General features: G+C 38.5%; 1 protein-coding gene across 5 annotated transcripts in view; it reads left to right on the top strand.

The window, feature by feature from the left end:
• Nucleotides 1-22044, top strand: part of LOC112995240 (APC regulator of WNT signaling pathway) — a 94613-nt gene that overhangs the window by 18562 nt on the left and 54007 nt on the right. For 2 of the 5 annotated variants that reach the window (XM_064501247.1, XM_064501245.1), the window contains exon 2: nucleotides 15222-15374. In XM_064501247.1, coding sequence (XP_064357317.1) covers nucleotides 15240-15374 — 135 coding nt within the window. In that variant the 5' untranslated portion in view covers nucleotides 15222-15239. Of the gene's footprint in view, nucleotides 1-3073; nucleotides 3177-15221; nucleotides 15375-15722; nucleotides 15800-21278; nucleotides 21368-22044 lie in introns of those variants that run through there. The other 3 variants (XM_064501246.1, XM_064501248.1, XM_064501249.1) reach the window with 3 other exon arrangements.

Raw genomic sequence — 22044 nt, 5'->3', positions numbered from 1 at the left:
TGGTTATATGTGTCAGTGCTTTAACACCACTGGAATAGACAGTATGAGGAAGGTCACCTTATTACTAGTAACATGCTGTATATTAAACTGAAACTCATTTAAAATGGGATTTTTCTTTGGAGGCAAGTGCATGTGACAGACACAAAACATAAGCTGCCATTTTTTATAGAAATTGTCACAGAATGGGCATTACTATGAGCAAGGAAGGGAAAGCTTTCTGCCTCCCACTCAGCTGTCGTGTTGGCAGGAGGTATTAGAGACTCTGCGCTGCTGCTTATGCTCTGCTTGTTCTGTGATTAAATACAGAACTTCAGGCTATAGAGCAGTGAATGTAACGTTTTTCTTTAGCACTGAATTTACTTAAACCTATGCCAACTTGTGAGTACCAGGCTCATAAAGCAATAGGTCAGGACTAACTTCACAGACTGAAAACTATAGCTTATGGCTTTTCAGAGTTGCAAGAAGTGCGGTGTGATGTGGATAAATGAATGGCATACATTATGAAGCTTTTGATCTCTGATATTCCCAGTCTGGACTCTAGAAAGAGATTTATGAAAATTAAGTCTACTTCACAGCTTAGTTTTTTCCTTAAAGTATGTATTTTAGCTTTAAAGTATATAGGATTTCAGTTTCTCTGGCATTTAGTGTGGCTTTGAACACTTAAAATTGCCATTCTAGACCATATTGCACTTGCAAATAAAGAACATGATTTAAAACTATTACAATTCTCAATTTGACCTAATTGGAGTATAAACCACAACTCATGTTACAGCAGCTTGCCAACTGATAACATAAATGTTGTGAGCTATATGTGCACTTATTTGAGCTATGCTGACTTAAATAATTTTGGGATAGAGAGAGCTGCACAACATCTAGGAGAATTTAGTTTTCCTTTTTTGAGGGAAGAAGCAGTGGCATATCATCAGAGCAGGATGGGTGTAGATTTAATGCAAAACTAGGTTCTAAACTTCTAAGACCGACAGTAATGTGATAGATAGTCTCTTACGGCTGAAGGATTAACAGCTCACTAGTACAGTCAGTGGTATATGCAAGTCTGAAATTGAGTTCATCAGAAATTGGGAGGACATCAAACATGGCTGTAATTAATGGAAGCTGTGTAGCAAATATGTAGCATGAGACATTTTCATCATTCTCATCCTAGAGAGTCCCTGAGTACTACCCCAGTTTGCTCGGTTTACCATTTAAAGAAGATTGTGTGTGATTACCACGTTGAAGGTAACAGACAACATAATGTTACACCATCTCCTTATTCCTGAAGAGCTTTGACGAAAGGTTAGCTGACAAAGCGCAGCTTTCCTGGGACTGGAGCGTTGTCTAGTAGTGACTAGAAAAATGAGCCATGGAAACGCAGCTGAAAAGGAAGTAGCTGTATTTAAGTATCTGTGGTGCCATTGCTCACATTCCCTACATAGGCCTGTAGTGCCTTTAATTTTGCTTGGTCCCTCCAAGGCACCCCGAGGTATCAGGGGTCTGCTAGTACCGTACGAATCAAAGAAATGATTAGGGGAGGAATGGGGCTTCCTCAGGCATGTAAGGGTAGATAGCTCATTAAAAACACATCCTTATGTCCACTTGCCTGAGCAAATATTGCCATGAATTATGTAATAACATGACACAGGGAAGGACATTCACTTGCTTAGTTCATAAACCATTGCAATTTTTAAGTCTTGTATTTTGCTGAGATGTTGGACTGCACTGCTCATAGATTTATTCTAGAACACTTCTTCCAGAGAATAAAAAAGACTAATACTGTGCTTTTTCTTTTTTTCTTAACAAAGCTGCCTTTTATGTAAGAAAGAACTGGAGTTTTTTTAAACAGCATCCCACTTATTACCTGCTATCTATAAAACGTTGTAAAGAGTAGATACAGACCACAAACTCAAACAGCTGGACTATGGCAGGCTTTCTGCTGTCTGTTGTATTCACTAGGATGCTGCTTTAGGCTCTTGCATCTTCTTCATGAATAGCTCCTTACATCTTTATCCTTGGAGAGAGGGCTTGGTTCTGGAAGGAGGTTCTAAAATAGTCCTGAATTGATTTGTTTGTTCATCTTCTGGATTTTTCTCCAAGACTCATCACTGAGCTTGCACTTACTGTTCTAATTTGGTGTGGCTTAAATGCATACATCTCTTACAAAGCTACCAAGCAGTAATGACAAAAATTTGTGTCTGCAAAGTGCATGAGACTGATGCTTTACTGAACTCTAAATACGTTAGAGATAACACTGTAAGATACAGTTCTTTTGAATAAGCAGTATCTGTATGTTTTCTTTAGAAATGATACAATGTCCTTCTAGTATATGCAGAAACTTTCTTCTAAAAACAGCTATGATCAGTGCTTGAATCCTCATATAAATGCACAAGCTTGTTTGTAGTCTTGCATAGTATTCAGCGCCTGTCTCTTTTCATTGGGAGAAGAGATTATAGAGTGATAATCTTCGCAAGAGAAGTGATGCAGATACTTAGGGGATTATTTCCCCCAGGAAGAATTCAAGTGTCATACCCATTGCTATGGAGCAGTGAGTATTAATGCTGCAGTATAGAATGGGGGTCGGTTTTTGCATTTATGACAAGATCCTGCCCGCCTTGTCAGTGGCTTAAAACCTCCCCAAAAGTTAGGGTGGGAGCAGAGGGGCGTTAAGAGAAATCCCGGTCCAGGCTGTATGCGATGCGTGCCTGCGAGCTGTGCGCGCAGTGGCAGCAGCTCCTGGCTGCGGGGTGCTGCGCCCGTCCCCTGGCAGCGCAGTGCTGCGGCGGCAGAGCGGCCTTGCAGGGGCTCGTGCAGCCGCCGCCCCCGCGCGCCCTGCCTTCCCCGCCCGGCCGCCGCCTCTCGCACCCGCGCGGCGGGGGAGGGGGGCGGCCGCGGAGGGGCGCGCGCGCGGGGGGGGGCGGGGCGAGCGCGGCCCCGTCTCAGCCCAGCGCGCGGGTTCGGGGAGCGGCTGCGGCCCCGCCCCCTCCCCGCGGCGGGGGGGAGCAGCTGTTCCCCCCGCGGGGGCGGGGGCTCCTCCGGGCGCGCCGCCCCATTGGCTGTGCGGGCGGGGCCGGGCGGCACGTGACCGGCGGGGCCGTATTGGCCGCGGCGCGGCGCAGCCGGTGGGTGCGGGCGGGGCCGGGCGCTGGCGGCGGGATGGAGGCGCAGCCGGCCGCGGCGATGGGGTGAGTGCGGTGGCGGCGGCGCGGGGCGGCCGGGGCCGCCTGACAGGCGGCGGGGAGCGGGCCGGAGCGCGGGCCGCCCGCCCCATCGCCGTGGCAGAGCCGGGCGTCTGGCTGCGGCTCTCCGCCGTGCCGTTGACAGGGAGGCGGCAGCGCCGGGAAGGGAGAAGAAAGCGGCTTTTGTGGCTAAAAACGGGCTTCAGGAAAAGCGGGGGCTCGCTGACCTAGAAAGGGGGAAGCGCCGTGTCTAGGGAAACGGCCGCCGCGTAACAAAGAAGGAGCCGCCGCCCGAGCCCCGGCCGCGGGGCACAAAGCGGCGGAGGCAGGTAGCGCGGGGCCGCCCGGCTGCGCGGGCCGCGGTGGGGCCGCCGCGCTGCGGCAGCGCGTCCCCGCGCCGGCGGCGAGAGCGCTGCGGAGGGGCCGGGGGGCGCCGGGGCCCGAGGATCCCCCGGCTCCTCGAAAATTCGTTTACCATCACAAAGAGATGCGGGGAGCTGTGGTTTAACCTGAACGCTGTGGGAAATCGTAATAAATTATGTATGAAGCGGTGGGTCCTTCCTTTCTCTTTGTCAGATATGCAGCTTTTTATCCTAGTAATTAGGTCACTGCCAGCAAAACGCTCCGGTTCTGCCAAGACTGTAACATAGTTTTCGTTTTTGTGGGGGGGAGAAACGTGTGCTGCTGAATGATTTGGTTGTATTTATTATCTGGGTCAAAATTTAAAGTGCTTTCTATCCACCTAGGTCCAGGACCCTGGCCGTGAACCGTAGGGAGCGTTTTTCATTTGATAGACTATTCTTCAAGGCATCAGCAAAACCCAGTTCTGCCTAGTTTGATTTGGATGGCTGTGCACTGAAAGATGCCTTCTAAAGGTGTAGCAGGAAACATCTAGCTCTTTCACTGGCGTGGAAGTATCTTCAGTAAATTGCTGTGCATAGGTGAATAGTATAGCATACGTTAATTTCAGTTTTTAAGTATTTTTTTCTCCCTCTGTTATTGCATGGGAAGTGCTCCTTAATGTTCTTTCTATTAAATATTTTTAATACTTAGTCAATTTTTCTATTAATTTTAGTGCAGATTTCTGATTATTTTTATCAAAACTACAGTTCTGGAAAAATACCTATAAATATAAGCACTGAAAGTAGTTTTCTGGAAGCAGACTTTACTGTATTTATGGAGACTACAAGAAAGTGGTAAAATATTTTTCTTCCTCCTCAGTTCTGTTAAATACAATGGTGTATGAAAAAGCTTTGATAAAGAAAACTCTAAAATACAGATACTGAAATTCTGTTTTATATTAAACATCCTCTCAAAACATTTGCCATGTAGGCCATATGCTTGTTCTAGAATGGATGTCATAGGTGTCTGTTAGTGAGATACACTCTGGACAACATTAAATTTTAAAACATTAGTTGAGGACTTACCAGTTGGAGTACTTGGGGTCAGAAGGTAAACTGGTGATACTGGATGTTTGTCCTATAATGTTTTGAATGTTTATTTTAGTTGCTCAAATATTAGAAGATGCAAAAGATGGCAAAGGCGCTTTGGCTTCTTTTTCCTGAAAAGAAAGAGAATGACAAAGCATGATAGTGATTGCAATAATTATTACGGTGATGCTTCTTCCTTTACTTTTTTAGACCTTCAGAGAATCTTGGTACTGTTTTGTGTAACAAGCTATGTAGCTGCTACGAGAAGCAGCAGTCTCACTCTTAAAAATGGCAGCATGAATAAAAGATAGCTTTTAAATTCTTTAAATAATTCATAATTGCAGACTTTCCTAAACATTGTCCCTGGAATCCACATAATCATATTTGCCAAAATATTTGTGCACACTGTTGGGTTATGATATGTGTTCTGATACATGCTGTCATAGAACACTGTAATTATTAGTATATTATCAGCATGATATAAAATAACATGTTGGAAATGCATGTCTAAAATTGTTTCCTTTGATTTACAAATTACTATATCGGATTTATGTGTGTATCTCAATTCAGTTGGTAGGATATTTATGTTGATGAAACGTAATTTATTACTTTTTCACGAATGTAATGAAATTGTATTAAAAACAGGCTATGATGCTGATGATATGCTGTGACAATAAGTTGTTGCCAGTGAAAACTTGAATCTCAGCTGGTTGTTTTCCCAAACTCAAACAGGACCTGTGTGAACAGATGCTGATGTTATTTCCTGTAAGACAAATGGTCTTCTGTTTGCTTCAGGTGCTGAAGCAAACCCTGAAGACGACCCTGATAGATCACCCAATGTGGAAAGATATTTCCGTATTTTCTTATTTTAAAATAATATTTTTCATTTTCTCTTTTACTTAAAACCGATTTATTTCATGTTAATGGTTTTAGTTTGTATTTTCACCTAGAATAAGAGACCTCTCTCAGGATTTTAATAGCTTACGCCTTCTGGAATTGGACTGTTAGAAGATTAGGAGAAATAATAAGTAAGCAGCAAGTCATATGTAGTGAGGGCATACACTTGGCTACGAATAGCGAAGATGATCATCATGAAGAATGAGTATGCAGGCTTGTGAATCATCCTTGGTCCAATATAAGTTATGATTCAAATGGTGTCTGAACGGCTTTGTGTTCAATATAGTATTTAAATGCAAATCATGTTTCTTATTTTCACAGCCGTATTCTGAATGCAGCATGACTAACAAGCTAGGGAACTTCCCAACCCAGAATTCTAAAGGAAGAAGTGTTTTCGGCTTTTTTTTTTCCTTGACAATGTGATAAAAGCTCAACTTGACTGTTTGTAGCCTGAAATGTAGGATTTACGCGTTTTCCTCTTTTCTTTGGTGTCGTTATGAATGTTATTTGGATTGTTAGCAATTTCTAGTAAAATCCTAAATGTGGGGTTGTTTCTAGTTAACAAAAACCACAAAAGCCTTCATACTTGACCTATAACAAGCAAGGCAATTCAGAGTTCAGATGAGACTGCCATCATAATTGTCCTTCTTCTCCTGCTCTTACAGAATGCAGAGGATGTGGATCATTTATTATTTTGGGACCTTTATGTGCCAAGTTGCCTTTTGGTTAGGAAAAACAGATGATGTGTCTGCTTGTTAGGATGGTTGGAGAGTACAGGGCAAGAATGTCAACTGTGAAGACAGTCATTGCTAGGACAAAGTGTATGAAATTCTGCAATATCTGTGTTCCAGGGTGTTGCGTGTTTACTTGTGATTAATAAAATTCTGGCTGTCTTTCAAAACTTGGTGCACTGTAGGTTTTGCAGCATACTTTCTGTGTTATTGAACGTAAGGAACAGCGTCCCAAAATCTACCAATGTCTCTAAAGATCTTGCCAAATTACAAATTCATTTAAGGAAAAAAAGAGGGGGAGGCATAACCCCCACCCTTGCCCACAGCTGAAAGGATTTAGGAAGGACAGGTATATTAACAGTTAAATACTTTATTCCACTGTACAATGCTAACCCTCATGCAGAGATAGATAGAAAAACTAAGAAGAAAATCCTTCTGATGCAGTTGAGGTTTAGGTAGGGAAAGTTGAGCGTGACCTCCTTTTAGAGGGATTGACCTTTTCATACATTTTATTAGGAAACTGGTAATAGTAATGGCTTTTGATCTGGGCCTTGTTTTTCCTACAAGGCCAAAAAAAAAAAATCCTTCCCAAAAGTAGAGAATTCAGAGGGTGCCTAATCTAGGGATTATCTTTTGATATCATTTCATGAACAACTTTCAAATTTCATTTTGGACATTATTAAAAGGAATACCATTGCATACATTGCAGGCCACTTTCTGACATCAGAGTCCTCGTTGCTAAAACAAGCTTATGGACAACCGAAAAAGTTTTCAGTGATGGCTGTTTTCCACTCCTTCCCGCATCCCTCTGGCTGATGTACCTGGGCGCATTATTGCAGAGTGAGGCTATGAACTGAAGGTGCCAGATCTGTAACACTGCCCTTCTCCTTGTGGACATTCTCCTCATTCTGTTTGTGTGCCCACGTAGCCCAGGTGAAAAGCTAAATAACTTCCTCTCCAACTGCTACTGCCCAGAAGTTTTGAGGCTCTTTGATGCAAAGAGGGGTAGGAGGATTAAATACATTAGCAACAAAAGGCATTTTACTAAGGCATAGGCTTGCCACCAGGTGGAAGTAACAGAATTGTTCACAGTGATGCTGGAAAAGGCAGAAATATGATTTTTTGCACTCTCTGGAAAGAATCAGGATAATGGACTTTAATCACCTGCAGGGGATGGAGTATTTGTCAGTGAGTACACAAGGAAAGTATTAAACAACACCTATGAAGGCTAAGGATTTGTAAATTAGCAGGCCTGGAAAACTTGCCCCAGACTGAACTGAGTAAGTCAGTCTCTGGACCATGGATGCTCATTTTTAACAAATTATTAGAATAGCAAAAAAGACTTAGGAGAGTGCTGGTACTTTTCTAGAGTTAAAAAAGAAGCAGATAAACATCTATATATAAACCATTGGACATTTAACCTGAAGTCAAGCTCCAGTCAGCACAGTGGAAAAGCTGATAAAGGATTCAGTCAACAGAGAAATTGAATTAATGCAAATCAGCATGGTTTGATATGTTCAAAATAAGTATGGCCAAATAAACCTCACTTCATTCTCTTTGAGGTTTCCAGTGTATTGATAAAGGTAACCATATACAGTTGTCCATTTAGAGCTAAAATTAACGAGGGGGGCTGGCTTACCTTGGAGCAGCTGGTCTGCGTTTGGCCCCTGTCTGTCAGCCCTGCCCCTCTTTTGGAACTGCTCATGTAACAGCTGCTGAACCATTGTGGTTAATGGCCCGGCATAGTAAATTAAACCGACACCTATTTCAGATTACCTTAGTATGTCAAGCAGTAATCTGCAGTGGTTCGGCAGCTGCTGCCTGAGCAGCTGAGCCCTCCCCTCTTCCCTGGGTGGGAGCCTGGTGGAGATGGGTAGGGCGGACAGCTGGGGCAGGCCCCCTTGAGCCCGCCCAGCGCGGGCACTCTTGCAAGTCAGAAGCCTTAGGCTTGGGACTTCAGAAAAATCTCTTCTGAAGTGTATTGAAAGGATGAATAAGTAACTAATTGGAAAACATCAAGAATATGCTTTAAAGGCAGTATGGTCTACCGCTACATACATTTCTTTTCTTCCTGAATTCAGTGTGATATGCTCTTGAAGAACAATTCCCCATCAGTGACCTGGGAGTGAATGGCAAAAATCAGCAGAATGGTAAAAAATAACAAGGACAAGATATTTGGCTTAGCATAGGGTAGCTGGATAAAATCTGTGGCTATTGAAAGAAATCAGAGTTGATAGTCCTTTTTAACCTTACTAAATTATAATAGAGATCTTCATGAACATTAGGTGCAAGGATTACAATTTTTAAGAGAAGAAACTACACTGTGAAAAATTTTCAGCCGCTATAGAGTGCATTAGCACACTCTGCTTTTACCACATGGTTGAGAAGAGACATGTTAGGGTTTTGCTAAGACTAGACTTCTGTTCTACAGAAGTTGTTTTATAAAAATAGAAAGCTCTGGTAATAATGATAGCTTTTATGGCTGAAAGACAGTAATGGGGTCTGAAATATTTTCGTAAGGAGGTTTAATTAAAATATCACAAATTGTTGAGCTTGAGGTTCTTGAGCAGAACCTCTTCAGGGCATGTTGAGTATATATGCTTATTGATATTAAATACAAAAAACCCCCTGCTCTGATTAATATAAAACTAAGTTTTCAGAAAATGTTGGTGTTTTTGCCTATCTTTATTGGGATTTCAGACTAAAAAGAGCCCATCAAAATTCCTGATTCCTGGATAGTTGCTACTTGTATAATTTTCATAATGAAGAAGAATGCATATCTAAATCTTAACAGTGCATTTGCATAAATTTAGGCTGCTGATTAATTTTGGTTTTAGTATGTGAAAGAGCATGCAGCTTGAATTTCTCCTTTGTGTGTATTCATGTAAGCTGCTGATTCAGTAGAGCGTAGTGAAATTTCTTGTCATAATTTCACCTTACTTTGATAGGAGATGGAAGAGAAGAAATATCTTAATGATGAGAATACAGGTCAGGGAGCTAGGAGACCTAGATTCTGGATGTTTCTTATGGGGCAAGTTTAAGACTGCATCCCAAGAGAGTTATTTCTGACCAAGAAATGACAAGAAATGGGTAGAGAGATACTATCAATTTCTCTTCCTTTGCTGCCACCACCACTTCTGTGTTTAAAAAGTCAAGTCATTTTTTTGTAGCCAGAAGGATAATTTTGGAGCGTAAATCCAAGAATTTGGGGATCTGAACTCCAATCTGATGCAAGTTTTAGCCTGGGGTTATTGGTAGGTATCTGTTTCCAGAGAAGAAGCAGATTTTGGGATATGTGTTCTTAACAGCATTTACATAGCTGGATACCTAAGTGAATGCTCAAAATGATTGTTGAAATAAGTTTAATTTTTAGGCGTCTACTCAAAATACGTAGAACAGCTAGTGAGTGTCCAATTGAGCCTTGTGATTCCACTCCGCAAGCTAAGTGCTGAAAGGTGTCACAGTGTTCAGCATCAGAAAGCCTAACCTGCTTCGGGGTCATGCATTACCTGTGGCTCAGTTTCCCCAATTTTAAATTGAAATAACTGTGTCTTTTGTGAAACACTTTGACATGTCATTATTATAAAAGACACTGAAAGGATAGAATGATGGAAAAAAAGAATGTAGAGAAGCAATTTAATTTTAATTGAATAGCGCTGATATAATGGATTGTAGGAATGAAAATAGGTACAGTATTCTTCTGTATATATGTTTAGGAATATAAGATTGGATTTCTGAGTTGTTAAGTTTAGTTCCTTCCTGTGCGGTCAGCTAGGCAAGGATATTTCTGAGTTTACAACTTCTATTGGAGGTTTCCAGTCTACGTTCATTAATGACCAATTCATACCCATTTGTTCTGTGTCAGTACTGCATTTTAACATAAATATTTTTCTCCTTCTTAAGTGTTTTTTCTTCCCTAATAATATTTATAAGATGTAGCTGTGACCTTCCAGCCTTTGTTTAGCTGAAGCAGCAAAGGTTTGCTCAGCTAGTCTCATCTGATATAAGAGACCCTCTAGTTTCCTGATCACTTAGCATCTTCCTATGCACCCACTTACATTCACTTTTCTTAGTATAGTTGACCGAAACTGTGCATAGCGTCCTTGTTCAGATGTTACTTATATCTTGTAAAATGAGGTGGTAACTCCAGGGATTATGTTTGCTTTCCTTGTGTTAGTATCGTGTTGGTAGTGCTCTAGCTTTCTGTTGGCTGACTGGTAAGGTTCGAGTTAGTCTCCTCCCTGCTCAGTACTTCCAAGTGACAAGATCCCAGGTAACAGTGGTAGCTCTTGTTAGTGATTCCTAAATCAATGACCTTGCATTTTATGTTATTTAATTTCATCCTATTTCTACTGTTCCCTTCCTCAGGTCATCAAATTCTTTATATATTGTGTTCCAGTCCTCTGATCTCATGAAGCTTCTTGAATTTATGACATCAAGCTTTGTTGCCACTCAGCCACTTCTTGTGCCAAGGTCAATAATGAAATATTGAATAATATCTGTCACAAACTAGTTCTTGGGGAACTTGACTAATAGCCTGTCTCCAGCCCAACAATTCTGCTTTCAGCACAGCCCAGTGTCATCTTGTCTTTAAATTATTCCTTACCTATTTACAGTTTTCTACTAATCTCTATCATAACCATAGCTGATTTTACATGTGGCACCATTTCAAATGCTGTGCTGCAGTTGGGGTAGGTTAGGCCTGTCATTTCTACAAAGTAATTTACTATGTCGGCCTGAGTGTAGGGTAGTCTCAAATATTTGGTAGCCCTTCCTTTACAGGGAGGAAAATCAAGAATCATCTTGAAGGGTTGAGGAGGTCTAGTCCATTTGCTCCTGAGGAGTGCTGTGCTGTGGTGGAGGGTAAACCCTTCAAGCGTCTAGCCACTCGCCTTAGCCGAGGGCATGGCATCACTGAAAGCAATGCAATGCCTGCCTGGCCCACAGTGCATCTGTAACGTTAGACCTCTTCCCTTCAAGCCACTTCTCAGTGCTGTTGCGGGCTATCGGATGATGCTTGTAGCTGGGACTTATGCAGCAAGTGCCAGAGCTGTGTGGCACTGAGAATGCTGAAAAAAAATAGAAATAGGGCTCCTGTCCCAGTAAGTGTTTTCTGTGCCAGCACTAGGTGTTCAGCTGGGCTTCAGGTAGCCAGGGAATGTGTTGCCTCTCCCTTCAGTTTGGGTCATCGTCAGGCTTGGAAACTTTTTTATACAGCAGTTTTATCTGTTACGTAAAATAGTCATGTGCTTTTGGAGAAATGCTGACCACACTGAAGTCTGTAAGGTTTTCTCTTTAATAACTTGTGCCATTGTACGGATGCTGAATTCTCCCAAACGGCTTCGTTAATTTTCCTCATTTATCTTTCCTTTTGTTTTTGCAGTTTATGAGTGGTTCAAAGAGTAGAAATATTTGACTTTTTAGTGTTTGTATTTGGAATTCTAAATTCAGCATAAGACATTCAAACTAATCATATTTTTGGACTGGATATTTTGGCTTACCAAAAGATTCATTATTTAACTTTTGGGGATATACAGGTTATTTTGCGGTGTAAAGTCTGTATTTTGTGATGTAAAGGTATTGTTCATAATGAACGATTCCATGAACAAACATTTGTGGGTGGTTCTTATCTTTTGGATTTTTTCTGTAATAAGAGTACACAAGAAAATTGGATTAAAGGCTAATAGCAAAATAAAATGCAATCCTTGAGCCAAGCTCAAAATATTTTTGAGGCGCGAGTTTCCTTTCTAACTGTGAAAAATGTAACTTATTGTCATTGTGGACAACATCTGTTATTAAATAAAAATTGAAGATGTTTTTGGATTACCTAGCTTCTAGCAATGAGCTAATCCCAATAGTCTTTTATTTGAAAACCTGCATAAGTAGTATTTGATGTAAATTGGTGAGTGACTCCTAGTCTAAGGTGGAACACGGTCTCACTCCAATATTGTGAAAAAATAATATATTCCACAAAAGGAAGGAGATCCTAGGAACTAAGATCAGGAGAGGAAGATGGTAACAAAATTGCTATTTTTTAACGTATTTTTCTTCAGGTTTTTGAGATCCTGCTTCCAGTTTTCGTATGTTGAGAGAGTGATAGGAACAGATGGGAATTGCCTAAAGCCAATCTTGAATTCTGCTCTGAGTCTTATCACATCAATTGAAATTAACAGTTTGGCGAATGTGCCTTTTATTTTGCTTATTTGAAACCATTGAATATTTAGTGCTTCAGCTAAGAGAATTTTGGTGGATTTTGGGGAGAGGAGCTTACTTCTTTAAGGGATAATAAGTGAATCTTTATTACTGGATGCATAATGAGTAAAACTTTTTGTTTTTATTCAAAATACTGCCTTAAAGTTGTTTTTTTTTTGAGAGTTGGCAGACACTTTATGTAAGATGCACTACTTAAAATTACCCCCCCGCCATAACTAGAATCTTACTCATTTAACATAACTACATTTAAGCTTGTTTTCATTTACAAAATCTGAGCCCACTAATTGCTGTTCTTCTACTGTAGGTCCTCTCCTCATTCATTTTTCTGCATTTTCTTCTTTGTGTTTATGCATCTTGCTAAGGGTGGCAAATTATTTTGACTTCCAAATGCATGAGTGAGAATTTCTCAGATTGGACAGAAAATGGAAGAATCTGATATTTTAATCATTACCTGTCCTTTCATATTTACCACCGGTTAACATAATGTAAGAAAAAGATATTCTAGCTGGAACCGACATGCATGTCAAACCATGGCACACAGCAGCCACTGTCAATTAGATGTAAATGAATAAATGCGTGATATAATTGAGGTGTATTTCTAACATGTCAGAGGTGCAACAAATGAACGTTTAAGTTAATTACCTCCACAGTGCAATTCCAGAGCCTCCTATAAAACAACAGATGCTATCAATAATATAGTACGATACTAATAGACAGCAATTTGAAGTAAAAACATTTTAAAGTTACATACCTTTGCTTGGGCTTGTGCAGGATTGTCCATGTAGTTTATGTTCTGAAAAGAAACATAAACTACAGCTGCTGGTTTTATTAGAGTGGCAAATTAGTACTTACCAAATAAATACAGGCATGAAATGGAACACAAACAGTGCGCTTTTTTTCTTCTTTTTTCGTTTCAACACGCTTTGACAGCTCTCTGCCAGCTGGGTGGAACTGCCTGATGATAAAAGCACAGAATCCATGTAACAGAGTAGTTGTCCCAGACTGCTGTCATTTCTCTGAAATTGAGGTCTCTAGTCCAGTATGACTGTATCATGAAAAATAAATATTTATTTGGGATTTTTTTCTTCGCCACATTTGTACTGTCAGTGAAGTCACTGTTCTGCAAACAGCAGCTTCTTGGTCTTTTTTTAATGATGAGAGATGTTTAGAACATCAAGATCTGTTTCTTGAAAAGGAGGTAAACTAGTAGCATCAAAAAGCAGTAGAGCTTTCGTTATTGTTCCCATCTTTAACTATATATTTTTTCGCTTATATTTTCTTTAACATTTAAGAGATTAAACCTATATAAAATCTGAAAATTAGGAGAACTAAGTCCAACCATTGGGCTAATTTTACCTACTTGTTAATTAGCTTGATGATAATTCAATTAAGAGGTGTCTCAGAGAGTGAAATCGATTACCCAGGCGCTTCCTTGACTTTGTAATTGTAAAGGTCGGCAGCGCGGCGAGCGGGTGCACAGAAGCTGCTCTTCCGTCAGCACCCTTCACCGCGCAGCTTGCGGCCTGCGTTTGCAACATGTTCCAGAAGAACAAAAGAAATTCTAACTATGATCCAACTTTAGATTTTTGATCTTTTCCAAAGTCACTATAGGGGTGATGAAAAAGAAATGTTGTCCTGAAAGCTTTTTTGCATTGTTCTCCTTTGAGTTACAGGTCCTGTACTTGCTTAGCAGAGTCTTACAGTGAAATATGCTGGGCTTCCTGTTAGTCTCTTGGATGACTGATGAATAAGAAATTGATAACTTCAACTGTAAAGTGGTTCAAATGTGATTAACCACGTTTTCATTATCTTGCATATTGTTTCTTAGATGAAAACTCTGATGGTTTGTTGATTTGGAAAGCAGGAAATAATTTCAATTTTATCCTTTAAATTAGAATATTTGTTACATGCTACTTTGTAATGGCTGAATAATTGTGGTGGTGTTTTAGGACTGTGTTACAGTATTACCCAAAATAAATATCACTGAAAATGCAGGTATGACTTATTGACAAAATCACTGTAACAATGTATTTGATGTTTTTATTTCATAGATCATGTAACGTACCTTTGCTACTTTTCTTTTTTGTATTTTCAATGTGGAGTATCCTTGATACTAGGAAAAGCCCTTTAATCTGTTTTTTCTACTGTGCAATATAACCACTTCTTGTGTTGGAAATACATTGAATATTTATTTTAAGTCTTTTGAAAAACTCCTAGTCATGAAGATTGATTACTGCTACATTTGATGCTTTTGTTCTGTTAAAATTGCTCAGTACTTAGCTGTTGTTCTCCTTTCACACAACATTTCCATGAGTGTGTGTTATTCTAAGGAGTGCTGGGCATTTGTGACTATCTTCCACTTCATAAAATATGTGGGCAGTCAGTCAGCATCTTGTAGATATGGTTGACACTGCTTGTTGACTATTCAAAAATGATTAAATACGGTCTATTATCTGCTTAGTTTTTTATTGTTATAACTGAAGCACTAATGCTAATGATGCTTTTGTGTGGTGGTATGATTTTCCTTTATGAATTCTGGCTTTCTCTAATACCTGAAGCAATTGTTCTCAACTTCTTTCCTTTGCTGAATCATGTGTATCAAATGGAAGCCCACTGAAAAATGCCTTTGAAATGGCATTAGTTCTAGGTCTTGATTTAATGGATTTGAATTAAATGTTTAGAACGTTGAGTGGCTCATGGAAAAAAGTAAGATGTAACTTCATGTTTAGATAAGTTTTTCCTAAAATGTTTAATTTTAGTATTGCCTGTTATTTCTCTAGGGTTGAGGGTAGCCCAGGATGGCTGCAGCTTCATATGATCAGTTGTTAAAGCAAGTTGAGGCATTAAAGATGGAGAACTCCAACCTTCGACAAGAGCTTGAGGACAACTCAAATCACCTAACAAAACTGGAAACTGAGGCATCTAACATGAAGGTATTGCAAGCTAAATTTCTGTGTGAATCATCTCTTCTGTTATTGCCTTTGTTTTTGATTGTGTGCAAGTGTTTTAATGGACTGGTAGTTGCTTAACAAGTTTTGTTTGCTTCTAGATACACAACCTAGAAAAGAATTTTTGTAAGGGAATACTAGATTAATCGAATCTACCTAATAGTGCACTTCTTTCTTTTTTTTTTATTTTTTTGAAATTTGAAAATTAAAACAACACTTCAAATGGTTTTTAGAAACACCTTCCTGTTTTTATATCTTCTCTTTTGGTGTTTCATGATAAGCTCTACCATTTTACCACTGCTGTACTTCCCAGCAGGAAGTCCAGTCTGCTGACATAGTTTATGACAAAGCCAGTATTGCTCAGCTTTTGAAAACATGGGAGAGACTGGAGATTTTCATAGTGTTTTAAGGTAAGTTTAAAATATTTTGGTTTTGCTACAATTGCAATGTTGAATTAACATTCCAAAAATAAAAGTTTATTTTTAAAATTAAACCACAACTCTCCAGCCTCTCCCAAGGCCTAAATTCAGACTTTTTAGTTTCATCCAGATCTGTCCATCTAGTGTTTATTGGCTAGGTGCAGGCCTTCAGAGACACTTATCCAAGGAGAAACACTAGGCTTGGATGAGATTTAGGTGGATCTTGATCAGTAGGAAGATATATGTACAGCTGTATGGGTGTGGTACATGGCACTGAACAGGGCAGAATTTCACAAGCAATATAGCTGCATTAACATAGCGCTATTCTTGAGCTGACGAATCCTGTTTCTTGGTGCTAACAGCTGGCAAAACTAGACTGTTTTTGGTGCCTAACCTAACATGGCTCAGAAATAGTCAGAATCTCTGCATGTACTCCAGTATAGTATATAGAGATGCTCTAAACATTAAGCTACGTTTGTGTGCCCATCTCCTTGCTTTTTCATGTTCATCTGATAAATTTACAGTTATTTTTAATTTTTCAAAATATGCTTGTTTGATGAATGTAGTAATTATAAAATATACTTATAAGTGAACTTTCTTTTCCTCCAACATCTAGATTGTGAGCTATGTATTCACTCTAAGAAGAAAATTTTTCTTGTGTTCTGAATCACCATTGGTAGTTGTGACGAAACTTGAAAGAACTACTTATTTTTCAGTTATTTTTAATCTTTGCATTTTGCTATAAAATGAAAATGGCTCTGCTTCCTGGAATTCAAATGAAATTATAGCCCTTTATGCCAGCTGCTTGTAACTACATTTGGCATTAACAACTCTGAAAATAATTTTTTGCTTAAGTACCTATCAGAAAGTTTGAGATAGGTCTGTCATTTTTGCAGATAATACTATCACAAATTCGTCAATAATTCCACCACTCTCCTTGTCATTTCAATCTGAAATAAGGGAGCAAAGAATAGGAGAGATGATCTTTCTTGTGGTTTGAAAAAAGGATAGAGAAAAAGTCTCTTCCCTTCTTTGTCCCCATATGTTTTTTTTTTTCTTCTGACTTCTGCGTACATAATTAAATTTCCAATGACCTGGAGACAGACCAGCTGTATAAGCTGGAGTCTAGGGCATTAATTTGGGATGTGGGACAGGTTTATATCCTTGCTTCAAATCTGGCAGACCACCAAGCTGAAAGCGATTCTATCACACTCCGCTGAAGAGTTTTTTAGTATGTTCCGAGTAGATATCTCGTATTTGCGCTCTCTGAAATGCCATCCTGGATCTGAGGAGCTTATCCCCCCCCAAATATCACCAAACTCAGTATGTTTCTTTTCTTTTGGGGGAGGAGATTGTTTCGATTAACCTGAATTATTTCATCCGTATTCTACCAATAAATCCCAGCCAGTTCTATTCCTCATGAGTGTTTGCTCTTGGACCTGAAGTGAGACACTGTTTCTTTCCCTGCTTCCTGTTTCCCTGTTCCCAGTGTTTATTTCAGATGTATTTGAAAAGCATCCAAATCTTGCTTTGACTTACCTTGAATTTGAAAGGTGGTATGAGAATGATCTGGGGAATTGCCATCTGTGGGTGAAAAAGTTTGGTGAAGATCAGCGCCGGATTCTTTTTAGTCAGGAGGTGATTTCAGCTTTATAAGCTTCAGGAGAAAGTACATGCTGGCTTTGTTCCACTGAAGGAAACTGCTTGCTTCAGTGTTTGTGTGGTTCCAGTGCCATGATTAGGGATAATTACAAGGAAAGTAATTAGAAGAACGGGGAAGTGAAGGGTTGAAAGTCCTGTAACTACCATAAGAATAATTAAAACTCCAACTACTTTGAAAAACTAATCCTTTGAGATAGCACGTAAGTAGCTTCTTTGGAATGAAACAGAGACCTAGCAGCCCCGACGACCAAATAAAATCGCAAGTATGAATGGGAGAAAGGAACTGATAAAGGGAGAAATGAGCTGTGGTTCTATGACATTTTTATGGCAACATTATCATTCTTACACCATTTATTTAGATCTGTGATAAGGCAGAAACATCTCATAGTAATTCTTTGGGCTTTTAATATGTTTACTTATACGTGCTTTTCTGCCTTTTTCCTTAATCAGTTGTTGAAGAAAATACTTTGGGAGGGCATTTTAAAGACAGTATTGAATATTTTTAAAGAAACTGATTTTGAAAGCAGGAGTGTTAAAATGTTGTGCAAATGTACCTTATTTTTGTAATCTCTCTATTTCAGAAATGTAAAGATAATCATGCTAGAATTAAAAGCTTAACATGAGCTCATCTTGCAGATGCAGTTTTTATAAACTACTGCTGACCTATATTGTAAAGTACAATGTCTGTATGCTTCATGTTTAAAGCTGAATTTCATGTTTAAAAGGGAAAACAGTTACATTTGCAGACCAGAAAAGAATTTTAGTGATAAATAAAGATGGGTATGATATCAGGAGTGCCAAAATGATTAATAAAACAATGTCCACTTTGTTTTTTAATTTGTGTTGTCTTAGGGATTAACTGTTCAAACAAAAGAAATCCCTCAGAGTATTATGACTAACTTGGGAAATTCAGTTGTTACTATTGGCTTACTGTCAGATGAAATACAGCAGTTCAGTATGATAAAATGTTCTCTCTAAAAAAAAAAAAAAAAAAAGCTGTTTGATGATCAATGCAGTAATGATGAAGTAGGCCCATGCATATAGAAAAATGGTTAAAGTCTCTAGATGTAGAAAATAGGAGTAACTACATAAAACAGACTATGGAAAAATTAGGAAAAAAACAGAGACTGCAGTTTTATTCTTGTTGAAAATCTGTACAATTTGTAAAGAAATGAAAAAGCTGTGCAGTGTTGTATCTACTTTCTGTCTATAAATGTAGAACTCTTTGTGTTAGAAAAAGGCCTCCATTTTCTAGATATATGTTGCAAATGAACATGGTTCTGCTTAGTTTGTGTAAATGACAAATTTTTCTCTGCCAAGGAATTTTTTCATTTTTTTTCATATAGTAGCTAATTCATATTAATATTCTTCTCTGTGTAAAACCTTGATGGGAATAAGTACAAATAATTACTTAATTACTAACTAAATTAACTTTAAGTATTCAAGAAATAGCAAAGCAATAACTTACGTCATCCTTGATTTCCACACTCACTTTGTCTCTGCTTGGATTTTACAGTAAAATGAGTAATGTGTGTTGTTTTGTGTAAGAAAGCCACCTTCATTGTATATAAAGGTCTGTGTATAAAAAGCTCTCCGTTTCATCTTTATATAGTACAGATAGAGTTACCTTCTATTTTCCAACTCATTTCATTGCCCGTATCTTGTGTCAAAGTGTAGCAATAACAAAGAATTTCACTAGAATGGATTTTGATTTCTTAAATTTTTTTTTGAGAAGCATTCTAATGTATGTCCTATAGAGAATAAAATCATGCAAGCACAAGCTGCATTTTCTGCCCAGTACAGAGAGGTTTATGTATTTAACTCTCGCATCTGCTCATTCATTTATTTTCCCTGTAAGAGTTAAGATCAAGTTCGAATTTTGCCCTTATGCTGAAGTATGTTTGGAATAACTCTGTTAGAAGAAAAGTCTTGACCACTGTATTGCTATGGTGGTATTTCTTACTGTGTAATCTAAACCTTAGTGATTATTTTGTTTAGTATAGTCTTCAAGAGGACATGTTACAATACCTTATCGGTATTGCTGTTTGGACAATTTAAAACTAATACTTTGGAGAGTACTCCTGGAGAGAATACTTCTTTATTTTTCTTTTCTGCCAGATGCAAATTAACTTTCTCATTTTCTTCATGATTCACTTTTAAACAAAATAGTTGAGATGAAGAACTTTTGGTAGCCTTGGTGTTAGATAACAGCAAAAATATTTAAATTAATGAAGTCAGGTTGAATAAAATCTGTTGTGAATTTTGTGCAGCTAAATAAATTCCTCCTGGAAATCTAGGAGAGCCAAACTTCACCAGAAGAAGGTTAAGCCAGGCTTTTTCAGCATCAGAATACAGTTTTTGAAGAGGAAAATATATTCAAAATCATGACTAATACAACAATTGTTGAATAAATGTCAGTAATTGAGAATAAAGAACATATGGTATCCCTTCAGTGATTCCACTTTGCTAGTCATATTAATTTATTTCTGTTAAAGCAGTGTGATGTTAGTAATACCATATTAATGTTCAATTATATAACTCTTAGCACTCCAGAAGAGCTTTAGCATATGTTATGGTAGCTGGCAGAGTGGAAAAGGTTATTTTCAGATACTTATCACAAACCAGCATTTTAATCTCAAATTCAAAGGAAAATACTAGATTTTAATACAACATACACCTATTTTTTGCAACAGATATTTAAAAGTAAATCTAATTTTGTGTAATTTTGAAGCTAATTTACATTTTGCAGTTCGCTTGTGATAAGGTAAATTGAACAGGAACTGCCTAGTAGTTGTCTGGTTCATTTCTTCTTCTTTAGAATGCATTAGATTAAAAAAAAATTCATCTTTAAATTTTTGTTGTTAAGAAGATGACAAGGTTCCTTCACTGTGAGGGTGGTTGAACGCTGGCACAGGCTGCCCAGAGAGGTTGTGGAGTCTCCATCTTTGAGAGATATTCAGAACCCAACTGGACATGGTCCTGGGCAGCCTGTTCCAGCTGAGCCTGCTTGAGCAGGGGGTTGAACCAGGCAATCTCCAGAGGTCCCTGCCAGCCCCAACTATTCTGTGATTCTGTGACAAGTTTGGTCACCTGTAGTTTTAAATTCTAAAAACCCTTAGTTCAGTGTTTCTTTAACTGGTCATTGTATCCATATCTTCAATAATGTTTTCAATTTTTAATGTTAAAAGTTCATGTTGGTCCATAAGATAGGTCAGTTCTCTGTCTTTCTGGCCCAAGCATTGTGGAAACCAGTGATTCAATTTCTATAATAATATATATAATAATACATTTTGCTTTTTGCTTTCAGATGCAGTTATTGTCTTGTACAGGTTGAATAGATGAAAAAGGTCAACAGAAAAGATGCAAAAATGGCAAAAGCTTTATGTAAATACATACTGAAAAGAAACAAGTCAAGGGTTAAACTTTTGCTCTAGGGAAATCCTGAGCTGCTTATTTGTCGTTTTTTTATACTTACTTGGTTTATAAAAAGTTCCTGTTTAGCAGATTATTGCCTTCATATAAGGGTTTTAGTTTTAATAATTTTCTGGGTCTTGTTTTTAAGGAATTCAGATTTAAAAGACAAAGTGCTAGAGAGCTAGTTACTTTGATGTCCACTGCAGGTCAAAGAGTGGTTTATTTTTGACATCGATAGCGTTTGTGGGTTTTTTCTGCAAACTGGAAAGTAGAGTAATAAATCTTGTGGTGCTTTACTTTGGATTGGAATGGGTTTTGACTACATAGAAAAACAATTGCTAAGATACTTTGAGGAATTTCATTTTGATTTGAATTATTTCCCTTCTGTCAACAGTCTCATCAGTTTGTCAGCCAGTCATTTCTTGTTTGATCATGGATCATGAAGTTCCCTCTATGATTGGTTACCTCCTTGCAGCAACTCAAGTAAATATGACTTCTTAGCCAATGCATCTTTTCTATGTAATCTCTGCTTTGCCAACCTTATTGCTTAAGAGATATCCTCTAACTATTAGTTAGGTACCTCCTTAGCCCCTGAACTTCCTCCTCGACAAGTTTTCACTTGCTTCCATACATATCTATCTGTATTTATCTGTTAAACATAAGGACAATGATATACTGTCAAACTGTAGAATCCAAACTGAAGAAAGTTTAGTATTTTCTTATTTTTCCATTCCACCGAACATACATCTGCATTACTTAACCAATTTATGCACATGTAATTTTCCTGCAAGATCTTTTACATATTTACAACCACTTTTTCTTGCCAGATGAAGATAAAGCTCCATACTCTATGTTTAAGATTGCCTCGGTGCAAGAGTTATGGAAGATGGCAAGCGTGATGCCACTTTTTAAGAAGACTTTCTAGGAAAAATTGGAGATCTACAAACCAGCAAGCCTGGTGATCATAATAGGCGCATTGTCGGAAAGCAGAGTAAAGAATAGACTTAGGCTATTAGTTGGCAAAGAGTTGACATTATTTTCTTAGAGACACTCATGGCTCACAAATCTGTTAGAGTCCTTAGAAGGAGTTATTGAGTAGGAGGAAAGCAGTATTGGCCTTGATGAATCTGCTTGGATTTCTGAAAGGATTTTTGTAATGT

This window comes from Dromaius novaehollandiae, chromosome Z (assembly GCF_036370855.1).
Source record: "Dromaius novaehollandiae isolate bDroNov1 chromosome Z, bDroNov1.hap1, whole genome shotgun sequence".
Taxonomy (NCBI): Eukaryota; Metazoa; Chordata; class Aves; order Casuariiformes; family Dromaiidae; genus Dromaius; species Dromaius novaehollandiae.
Note: the sequence above shows the minus strand (reverse complement) of the source record. Positions and strands in the feature narration are given on the sequence as shown.